The sequence below is a fragment of the Odontesthes bonariensis genome, chromosome 14 (assembly GCF_027942865.1).
Source record: "Odontesthes bonariensis isolate fOdoBon6 chromosome 14, fOdoBon6.hap1, whole genome shotgun sequence".
Lineage (NCBI taxonomy): Eukaryota > Metazoa > Chordata > Actinopteri > Atheriniformes > Atherinopsidae > Odontesthes > Odontesthes bonariensis.
This window is the reverse complement of record NC_134519.1, coordinates 12,102,827-12,114,834: the sequence shown is the minus strand read 5'-3', so window position 1 is coordinate 12,114,834 and position 12,008 is coordinate 12,102,827. Positions and strand designations below refer to the sequence as shown.

General features: G+C 43.6%; 1 protein-coding gene across 4 annotated transcripts in view; it reads right to left on the bottom strand.

Annotated features, from left to right (window-relative positions):
- Positions 1-11,923, bottom strand: part of mtcl1 (microtubule crosslinking factor 1) — an 87,872-nt gene extending 75,949 nt beyond the window's left edge. For all 4 annotated transcript variants that reach the window (XM_075482899.1, XM_075482900.1, XM_075482901.1 and 1 more), the window contains exons 1-3: positions 10,552-11,923; positions 5,990-6,214; positions 5,508-5,666 (exon numbers count right to left, since the gene is read on the bottom strand). In XM_075482899.1, the coding sequence (XP_075339014.1) occupies positions 5,508-5,666; positions 5,990-6,214; positions 10,552-11,385 (1,218 nt within the window). In that variant the 5' untranslated portion in view covers positions 11,386-11,923. The remainder of the gene's footprint in view (positions 1-5,507; positions 5,667-5,989; positions 6,215-10,551) is intronic.
- Between the last annotated feature and the right edge of the window lie 85 nt (positions 11,924-12,008).

Here is a 12,008-nt window from a genome sequence, read left to right as displayed (position 1 = left end):
AATGATAATTAATTACTTCTCTGTCAACTAAGTGACCGATTAAAAGACTAACTGGCCCAAATCCACTGCTTTATATTATTTTAAATTCATTTGTGTTGAAGATAAGAGGTTTTTTTTTATGGCTAGGCAACGATTAAAACTTTTAATCTAATTAATCGCATGATTTCCCTGATTAATCACGATTAATCGCATTTGTACACAAAAATCCAAAAATGAATTCAAAAGTGGTGTATAGCTTTTAGCATTTAGTTTTATTTTAAATGTACCATATGAATGAAAGTGCCATAACATTTGTTGTGCAAACACACTTTTAACATTTTTTTAGCATTTTTATGTAGTTTTTATGTATTTTTTTATGTTTTTATTAAGTTTTTTATGCTCCACTGTCTGTTTCTTTGAATGACTTGCTGCTATCAGTTGTGTGTTTTGCCTTTAAGTGATATTTTAGACTGGAAGTACTACGGTGATAAGACGATTCAACTTGGCTGTGTTTACAGATGACTTTGGTTCTGTCGACTCCGCCGTCTGGAAGAACTTTAAAATGAAAATGGCCGAGTAAAAGTTCCGTACCCTTCTCCATGTTTGGTGGATCCGCCGATTACTTTCTTTTCCGGTTCGGCAGCAGACAGCAGCAGACTTTTACAAAATAAAAGCCTGTGAGCAACAGACTTTTACAATAATAAAAGAAATAATAAAACCTGCGCTAATGCGTGATAAAATATTTGGCGGCGTTAAAAAATTAATGAGTTAACGCGATAATAACAAGTTGACTCGCCCAGCCCATTTTTTTTATTATTATTTTTTGAGATTGAGATTTTTAACTGAAAACAAATTCAAAGAAACCCACTTTACAACAATAACGAGTTGAAACCATTCCAACAATCCAGATGTTATCTTAATCCAGAGACTTCTGCCTCCACTCCAGAAGAACAGACGTGGCACTTCATTCAGTAACACTGCAGGTTTCTAGAAATAATGAACGAGTTAATTGAAACCTTATTAACAGAAGAAAAGGCCCCTGTGAAACTGCTCACATGGTCACACACCATAAGAGGTAAGAGAGACCAAATATGTTCAAAGACCAGTGTCTTAACGTGATAATGCATTTATACTTTAAATAGAAACATAACCAGAGTGCGTGTAAATGTCCTTATTTTACCGATTGCTGTCCTTACGTTTGTGCTTCTCAATGAGGAAATCTGTCACGAGACATACCTGGTAGTCACTGAGAGGGAACAGTAGAACACAAAGGATTACCATTTGGCCCTAATGAAAGATGAATTTATCACGGGGGACTGGGAACACATAATAAATCACCTGATGCTCGTGTTCTGTGTGCTGGCATTTCATTAGTTCCATTTCATTACACATATCAGTGGGCTGTTCTTCAAATGTCAGAGGAGTGAAAAATCTCTCGGATAGTTGCTGTTCGCCTTCGCACTGACCACACGAAAGCAGAGCAGGCAAACAGCGGAACAGCAGCAGATCCTGTCGACCAGCTTTCCTGAACTCTTTAGTTTGAGGTTTGTAAGCTGTCATATGGCAGGGTGACAGGGCGCACAGCCGGCTGATTACTGCCATTCTCTGCCTCTGCGTCTCTTTGTCTTTTCTTCTCCACTTCTCCCCTCCCGTCACAGTGCACCCAAACATGCCGGCCTGTTTTATAACAGCCCTTCTTGTTGGATTAATCCACGCTGGGGTGCCAATCTTTGGGCCAGAATTACACTGCGTAGCCTCCTGACAGCAGAGAACAGTCACGCTGACAGGACGAGATGGGCTTCAAAGGCCAGAATCGCTCACACTATTTCAGATTTGTTGCCCTTTTAGCACTGAGGACAGAAATTTAATCGGAATTTCTTTTGCTTTCTTAATCATGAAAAGCAATAACGTAGTAATAGGCTTTTGATGTGCACGATAAATACTTCCTGGTGTCTAAAGAAAAGATGTTCTTTCGATATGTAGAGCCTTGCATGGACCTAAAGATTTGTTGGCCATGAGTATTGTTCATAATATGATGGTTTCAGGACAACTTCTTTGAATGAAATGTCTCCATTTTTTCTTCTGGTTGGTGATTATGAGAAACCCGAGCTGTGTTTTCAGATGGAAAGCTTTCATGTGGGAGATTTCCAACAGTATTTACTACATTTTTGTTTCTTTGAAATCTGCATAATTTCACTGTGAACTTTAAGGAGCTTCTTTCAACTCAAGATTTAAGCAAGAAGAGGAAAAAAAGAGCTGTAAAAGACAATTGAAGAAGACAAATCAAAGACAGACAACAGTAAAAAACTCAAAGCAGTGCTGAGGATTTCATGCTTCTCCCTGCATCACATTACTCCTGGGTCACCGTCTACAGGGTGTGATAAAAGCAGAGGGAAAGTAACAACCTCTCAATCCAGTCGAACAACATTCTTATCCTCCTCTCTTTATCTCTGTGACAGAAACAGATAGCAGATTCAAAGATTCGGTTATTAAAATTGATCCTCAAGTAAGCCGCTTCAGCGTGTTTGCAAACAGTCGTATAACCCCTTGATATTGTTATCCTCTGTTCATTATGAATGTCACAGGAACTGAAGACTTTTGCAACACGAGGATTGTTGTTAAAAATCCTTGACAAAAAGACGTGGAGTCCGTATTTTTATGATATTGTGTGTGGGGGCAGCATTAAAAGAGCCGGAGTGTGTTTTTCTGGGACGAACCTCCGGGGAACTAAAAAAAAAAAATCTGCAATCATTTGGAGCAGCCCTTCGACTACTCCCTCCCCTTTTTCTCTCTGTGCGTACGAGACAGCCTGTCATCTTCTGCTCATGCATGTATGCATCGTCTTACCCCCGCCAAGGACTTAGAAAACACGCTGCACAAAACCTGCCCTCAGTCACAATAACAGAGCCCGATGTGGCCGTTACAGCCGTCATGCAGAGACAATCCCTGCAAATTAAAGAAAAAGGTTCCTCTGATGGCAGTTTCATTCTCTTTCAGAAGGTTATCAACGTCAGAGCAACAATCAAATCTGGAGTTTGCACTTGCTGCATCGCCACATCCATTCCAGACATGGATTTGTTGTCACGGTTCCAGCTCGTGCAGCTCAGTTACAGACAAGTCGTCTTTGAAAACAGCAGCGTTGGAAGCACCGGCAGCGAAGGTCATATGCAGAATATAGATTTTAAACCCGGTGGCAGACCTTTTTGAAGACTGGATACAAGCAACCAATAAAAGTCAAACGGAGACAGCGGAGCTGAGGGACAAACAGAGCGGCACACTTGATGACAGTATGAAAAGAAACAGTGTCATCCAGCTGCCAAAAGAAAGCCACATCTCCACACACACTGGTTTGGGATTAGCCTACTTTCTCTTTGCTGGCAGACGGTGAGTTACCTGCTGCTGTCAAAATCGATTAGTCTAAGCAGATGAACTTGAGTAGCATTGAGAATAGCCTCTGCTCATCTTCTGACTTGTGAGACTTCCCTTGCTATTGTCAATGCAAAAACTCTCTCCACTGAGCAGCAAGAGAGAAAGGAGTTAACAGAACTTCATGGACAAAAGACTCAAATCTGTTGAAAGCAGCTAAATGCACAAATTGAGAATTCAAAGTGAATCAATGCGAAATATAGCTGTAAGTTGCAAGAATTGAACAGAATGAGGGTGTTTGAGTAACAGTAGATGACCTCTATTAAGAAGCACAAGCATAAAATGCCGCATCACTGACGGGCAAAGCCTCGCCACCAACACATAATTAGACCTTTGCACCCTAAAAAAAAGATCCCAATGAGACACAGTGGGCAACGCCAACACAGCCTCAGGACATGAAAATAACTATCCAGAGGGACATGTTGGAAAAGTGTCACAAAAGGACTGTTTCTTACATTTAACAGACGAGAAAGGCTGTAATTTTAGGTTGGACTGAACACGCACACTATTGGCTGAAGAACAGAGTTCCACTTCAGTCAAAATCACTGATGCTTTAAAGTATTTTGGTGAGGTTTGATCATTAATGCGGCCAAAAAGAAAATGCTCCACTGAACACGTACAACTAAAATTAGACAATTAGAGAATGGCCATAACTGCGGGCTCAATCTCCAGCCTGAGGCATTCGTTTTAACAGTTATATGCATATCAATAGTTGATCTGCATGTGACTTTCGGTCTCTTAATTCTAACAAGATGCTTTTTAACTGAAAAAAAGGGTTGAATAACTGACATTTTTAAAGCAGAGGACCAATACAGCAAAGAAGCCGATTCATTCATAGATTAAAGTTTTGAATTATTATCTTTTAATTTAGTACAAGCTGTTTAAAAAATAATGTGGGAAAATTTGCCTCAAGCTGTCTGGGAAGAAATGGCTTTTCATGCTCGTTGGTTTTTATTGTTGGTGCTGGATGATTTCAGGGAGTAGAAGAGGGAGAGGAGGAAGAACGGGCAGAGGAAGAACATCCAACACATTGTCTCAGATGGAAAACAGCATAAGTTGACAGCTGAGCTTGTACATCACAGTAACAATGCAAAGGAGAACTGGCTGTGACTAAAGGAGCAGAAGTTACTGTGCTGCAGTTTTTCCTTCAATGCAAAAAAAGGAAAAGCAGCAAAAACAGGTCTCAGGTGTAGCCTTCAGCTACACCTTTGACACCATAAAAACTTCCTACTTTGTGCTTATATCAGCTAAACCACGATGGAAACTGCAGTCCCTAAACTTACACCACATCCATTGCGATTGGAAGGAAAACAAAAGCCACAAGAGCAACAAAATCTCTTCAGATTTTTACTGAAGTTCTACTAAATTAAGACAATTTCTGACTGTAATGCAGCTCATCGAGTCCTCATCTCTTTCGTTATACTGTAGAAACAGAGTATTTCTGAAATGTAAATAACCTGATTCACTATAAAAGTAACAACAAGTAGCTCGCCGAGTTTAGACACGTGGCGGAAAGGCTGAAAGAGCTTTGGATTAAAAGGGTTAACCGAGAGACTGACAAAAGACTGCAGCTTACGCTTGATTTTGACGGGATTTAACTCTGTGGCTATGACAGGATGAAAAACAACGCTGGCTTGTCGAACCTCTTTGGAGACACACATTTATGGGAACTGACGGAGCCTGCGAACACACCTGAGCTGTGAGGAGGGAGGATGTGGCTTCAGGCGGTTTTGGGTGTAACTGGATATCTGTGACGCTCTAACTGCATCTGACTAACTTCAGTCAGTTTCACTGTTGTTCTGACAGCTGCACCGTCAACACGACCCTTATTGTCACACATTCCTCCTGCCTGCGTGAAACTATTTATTTCCCCGAGTTAAAACACTTCTCCGTGTGCAAGAAAGCAAACGAGCAGCTTATGCTCTACCAAGCACACTGAGCCAAGTTATCAGCATCACTGTTTTAGTGTCTGTTCCACTTGTCCACCGGGCCTCATGAAACTCAGCCGGGGCAGCTTTTGTGTCATCTTGCAGACAGACGAACAAACAGACGCGTAAAGAGAACTCTTGATAACAAGCATGTCATCACCACCATCGTCTCACCTCTTTGCTCCTCTCCAGCTCGTTGTGCAGAGCCTGTTTGGAAATCTCCACCTCGATGATCCTCTGTCTGAGCGTCTCGTTCTCGTCCTCCGCTCTGCTGCGCTTGTCCTCCACACTCTCCAGCTCGTTGTGCAAACGCACCGACACGTCTTTGGCAACCTGAGGTCAGTTCGGTTGGAGAAGACGACACAACGGGGGCACATCAATATTTTACCATACTGGCCTTAAGCACACAAAAGACACAGATACAGTCACCCTGCACAGAAGCTGTTGTACAAGAAAAATCATTAATTTACATGAACATGATTGCTATCAACATTGGGAAATGACAGAATTACTCATTATAAAATAACTACATGGAATAGGATTTTAAAACACGAAGAATCGTGTGAGCCAGCTTGTTTTTTCTTCATGGCACTGTTAAACATATCATATTCAATCGTTCTTTATAAATACTGGATCAGAAACCAAAAGACACAGACCTTCAGATCCTGCTCCAGACTTCGCAGCAGCTCGCCGTCCACGTGGCCCGTCTGAGCGACCCGCAGGCTCTTCTGCTCGGCCTTACGCAGGCGGTACTGCAGGATGCGGCAGTTTTTGTTGGAGCGGTCCAGTTCCCTCCGCAGCTCCTGCAGCTGATACACCTCCTCCTCCAGATAGCTGTCTCGCACCTCCTCCATCTCGGCCCGCAGCTCGTCCACTTCATCCTGAGACACACAGATGTTAAAGTCCACTTCCGCATCCCAATAGGAAACAAAACTGCTGGTATCAAACACTTGTGTCAGTATATGTTATTTTTATTATAATTTTTTACACGTTATCAGAAGATGCACTTTAAAAGAGGAGCTCTATCTCTTTTGGTTATGTCACGATTATCTGTTGCTTTCCAACTAAGCAAAACACTTTCTGTGTTTAAAAGGTCAAACGTATTGACTCCAACTTTAAATTCTGTTGCTCTAAATGGTGTTTTTTCAGTTCTTTTTCCGAGAGGAAGAAGAAATGTTAACCAGCAGCTCCACATGCAGAACGTTACAAATCTTTCTGGCTGTGATGTGAAAGGTCATGCCCTGAGATGACCTTTGTTGTTTACCAGAAACAGCCCATCAACACTGAACACCGAGTGCATCTGCAGACTGGAGCAGCTGCAGTCACCAAGATTAGTTCAAATTTACACTGATTCTGAATCAGTTTCCTTAAGAACTTAAAGACAAAGATGTTGTCTTAAGTTGAAAGTTCAGGCCGGCGAGACAGTCCAGGTAAGATTAGAGAGGGAACAATGTAACAGAGTTTGGAAATCATTCTGTTGACCAAAGTCTTGGAATAACACAGACACATCAGCTGACAGAACAACTAGTGATAAAATCCATATGCTGTCATGTGAAAAAGAAAGTATGTCCTCTTTTAAATGTAAAGTTTTACTTGTCAGGGCTCAATATAAGAGCATCTGGTTCTTACCAGGTTTTAAAATTATGAAAAGAAAACCTCAAATTAACAACAATGCAAGACATACTATGGTGTCAATATTTTACTGAACTAAAAATGAAGCCGGTGTATGAAAAACTAAGTACACCCTTACAACTTCCGGAAGAATTACATTATATTATGCCAAGGTTAGGCCGTGCAATGTTACCCAGGAGCTACATCTCAGACTCTACAGGCCTCAGTTAGCATGCTAAATGTTAAAGTTCATGACATACCACAAGACTTCTGGAACAATGTCCTTTGGACAGACCAGACCAAAGTGGAGATGTTTGCTCAGAATGCACAGCAGCACGTTTGGAGGAAACCAAACACAGCATATCAACAAACCAACTGTCAAGCACGGTGGTGGAGGGCTGATGATCTGGGCTTGTTCTGCAGCCACAGGACCTGGGCACCTTGCAGCCATTGAGTCCACCATGAAGTCCTCTGTATACCAAAGTATTCTAGAGTTAAATGTGAGGCCATCTGTCTGACAGCTAAAGCTTGGCTTAAACTGGGTCATCAACAGGACAATGATCCCAAACACAGCAGCAAATCTACAACAGAGTGTCTGAAAAAGAAAAGAATTAAGGTGTTGTTTGGTCCAGATGAAGTCCAGACTTCAACCTGACTGAAATGCTGTGGTGGGACCTTAAGAGAGCTGTGCGTGAACAAATGTTTGTACCTCATTTTAACACCTGTTAGGAGCAGATGAGCTTTCATTATGTTCTGATACGTAAAAACGACTGTACTGTATTTTTTCATCACTCCGCCTCAGGGAACAGACAGTATCATAGTTACAGTTTAGAACTGAAAATTGAATGTGAAGGTCACCCATTCATGAACATTACTTTGAGCCGAGTTTTAGTGGTTTTGGGTTATAAATCTATTGGAGAGGAGCTACAATATGATATACCTTTGTGGATTATGCTAATACTTTCATATGATTACATATGAATTCCAGTAATGCATGTACTCTTTGTGCTGATGACGCAACATTACTAGTTGGCTCTAAGCATCTTATCTGCTAGATTGGATGCATTCATGCTCGCTGGCTCCCATCAGCACGTGGCATCCTAGTTTGAGTTCATCTGCAGTGCTGAGGTGCGCGTTTAGTTTGTCAAGCGACTGCGAGGGCATCTGTATGCCATCCATCTCAAAGAAGAACAGTTTGCTTTGTAGATTTCCCCTGGGATCGGTGTTCCGAAGGCTCAAACATCTGATGAAAAGACAATTGGGGGGAGGGAAGAGCAGGTCAATTAAAGAAAACTGAATCTATCCTCTTTTGGGAAAGAGGGCCAGGGCCCATTGTTATCTGAGGAGATCCCTGGAGTAAGGAGCTAATGACCTCGCACACATTCAACCCAATCAATGGCCAGGTTAGAAGCTGAGGAAGAGGCAGCATCCTGGGAGCAGGTACATTCAGAGAATATGACTGATGCCTGTGAAGGGTGTGAGCGTGGGCACCTCCCTTTAAAGTGTGGTTGTCTTAACTAAGCAGCTGCTGTAATCAATAAGAGCATTTATGTGTTCGAACTGAGAGCCAACACTGGCTTTAGAGCGGGCTTTTTACGTTATTCAAGCTACTGTAGTGGAGCGTGAGGTGGAAGATTTTCACTTGGTTGCAATTTGAAATTCAGGTCACTAGATGCCACTATATCTCATAGAAAGCATCATTCAACATGGCAAATTCCCCCTTTTGATTAACTGGTTTCATCAACTTTTGGTGCTTTTTCCTGAAAAAATGTTATTTCTTTAATTGACTTAAATCTTCAGCTCTAGACACAAAACAATCAGTAACGTGATCATCTCAACAGCAACAAATTTGTTTCAGATCACATCAAAGGTAAGAATTGAGCCATTTTTCAAGGAAACGGCTTCTATTTGGTGAACTCAAACTCACAACTAAGACAATTTGCAGTTTAGTTTGTTTTCAATAAAATTAATTATTTATCGTTTCGAAAAATGTAGAACCGTTTCTTTCTTGTACAAAAGGAAGCATTTTGAGTGGGACTTGTTGAATCTTTCTGCCGATGAACAGATAAAATTATGAATCCCTTTATTATTTCACAGATTCAGGCCCTGTGATGGACTGGCAGCCGGTCCAGGGTGCCTCTCGCCCAATGACAGCTGGGTTAGACTCCCGCCCTCCCCACCCCATCCAGAGTGGGAATCATAGTCTGGGTTTATCTGCAAAATTTGTAGAGGTTTTGCTTGGATTAAAATGCAAGTGACTGCTAGTCATTTTTTTTTTTGTTGTTGTTGACTGGCGACTCCATTTAATGATATATTGTATGCACATAGCATTTTCCAAACATCTCCTCCAGGGCAAGAAATGAACTGTTTAAAATAGGAGCATCTGCCAGCCAAAACGGATGAAGGTTCACACTCACCAGCTGCTCAAGAGTGGATTAATGTTTTCTTTGAATCTGATCTCAACCAAACACTTTTATATTTTAGCAGAATTTGGTTGGCGGTTATTTACCACCATTTCACTCTAAAGAAAAATAGATTTAAAAAAAGTAACAGCAGTGGCTCCTGTGTTATTTTGGGGGCATGGGGGAGGTGAGAGGCCTCAGAGACCCAGCTGGCAGACTGCCAACCAGGCAGGAGGGTGTTTGAACCCCCCTCACAAGGGACATCTGACTGTTATCAACTCCCGTGGGATAAAGTCATTACAGCAGAGCCAGTAAAGCTGATTAACTCTCTTGTGTCTCTGCCGAGCCAGAGAGAGGCACAGCAGACATGCGCGATCAAGTTTGAAATAATACTCTCATTGGTGACATGCAAATAAACCTGCTCTGCATCTGGGGAGAAAAGTAAAGCTGCAATATTGTTTGCTGCATTAACTCTTTAGCTGCCCCCGCTTCGACTTAAGGGGATAATAGTCTACTTTCAGAAGGGGGACAGGAAGCTACGCTGAGATCTTTGTGCAAATATTCATTTTTGAAAAGACTGTTCTAATACATGGTAGATTATACACGTGTAGGATGATGTCAGCACTGAGATTTATGAGTTTGTGTGGGTCTGTTGTGTCAAGCTGGACAAAATATTGGAAAAATGATTGATGTGTAGTCCGCACAGTCTGCTCACATCCTAACAGGGACAGATGTAATTCCCTCTGTCCCAAACGCAACATGATGTTGAGTCTTTCTGTCAAAGCAGACTTTGCTGACTTGGCAAATATAATAAAAAAAATAAAAAATAAATAAATTAAAACGGGAACACCAGGATGAAGATGCGATGAATGAAAGCTCCATCAATAAAGGTCAAATCAGCAGGGAAGCCTCCAGGGATTAAACACATGACATGATGTATGGATGATCAGGAGGAACATGTTTGCAGCTGAAAAAAAACAAAATGTTTGGTACTGCTGTTGTTCAAGGACAGCTTCAGAGGAGCTGGATCTGTCCTGAGTGAGGCTGGTGTTGGTGTTTAGTTTTGACAGCTGTCTGGTTGGAGGCACCAGGAAGCAAAAGTGCTGCATTTTAAATGCAATAAGAATCCTGAGATTATATGAGGCACATGCAACATAAAAAGCCACTGTTTTCCCCCCAACTTGCTCAGATAAACATGTCCATACCTTGAGGTAGTCGTTTTCGGATCTCAAATCTTCAATTTCCCGCAGCAGGTCCTCCTCCTTCACATCCTTGGCGCCTGGCAGTTTGAATTGTGCGCTTGTGGAGGCTTTCTCCGGTTTGTGTTTCTCTCCGTGCGACCCGGCAGCGGGCTGAGCCTGAGACATGTCTCCTTTGGCGACAGAAGCCTCCCCGGTGTGCGGTGGAGTAGCAGCAATGGCTTCTGTGCGCGGAGGATTAGCGGCTCCCAGCTGGTCCCGGTCGCTGGAGCCGGTGCCGGACTCGGCGTCGCTGCTGGCGGCCGGTGCCAGCCTCTGCTCGTCCGACAGCGGCTCGGACGGGCAGTCTGACAGGTCTGAGCTGCTGTCGGTCTGGCTGACTCGGCTGAGAGGCGCTGCGGTCGGTACTCGGATCGGGGATCCATGGCTGGGAGGGCCCGGAGACCTCGCGGCTAGTTTCGCCTTCTTGCCTTTGGTGAGGATCGGACTGCTGGTGGTGTCCGGTTTGGTGCTGGCCGGTTTCGGCTCAGCTGCTGCATGCTGGGGCGCCTTTGAGGGCTTTTTTGTGACGGCAGACTTGGTGCTACTTTTCGCCGAGGCTGGTTTCTCTTTCGTGCCGGCTGCGTTGCGCCTGGAGCTGCGGTGCATTAAGAAAACTGTGGCAGACTGCTGCTTGTTGAGTTTGGGGGATTTGGGGACGATGGCAGGTGGTTTGGTGGAGCGGGAGTGCACATCTTTCAGGAAAGGTCTGGCCGGGGAAGGCGCTCGGTTCAGTCTCTTCTTCTCCAACTGTTGGCTCTGCGGTTTTGTGTCGCTGCCAGAGCCATTGGAGCTCTCCATTATACACCGACACCGGCAGCAGGGGGGTGAGGAAGGAAACGGTCAACCCACGGCACCGCGGAAAATCTCTGACATGCGCCACCAGAAAAGCAGCCAGGTTTCTCTGCCTTCTTCTTCTTCGTCGGGCTGGGGATGCGCATCCTGCGTCGTGCTGGATCTTTTTTCTTTTTTTTTTTTACTCCATCCTGACTGCATTCACCAGGTTGTCATTGTAGTCCCCTCTTTGTAGACCCCTTCAGAGGAAACGCTGCTAGGAAAAAACGGATTATAGGCACTGACGCGCAGAGTGACAGGTTGCATCTGCAAGGCTCAAGTTAGAAACCGAGGAGTCAGTCGGAGTCTCTTCCTTCTTCCGCAGACCGAGTCTCCATCCCTCTTCCACGGGCTGTATGTGTGTCGGACCACCGTGTTTCCTTCTCCTTCCTATCTGTCATGTAAAATCTGCAATCGCTGCGGCGTGAGGAGCGTCGCCCGTGATTTTCTCCGGGGCGCATGCGCCGCTGCAGCCTCACAAGCACCCGAGCACACCCGTTGTTTTCTCTGGGACCAGGCGGGACCAGGTCTCACACGCTCTGGTGCGCATGTCCCTATAAACACACCCACTCTTGGCTATTGAACACCTT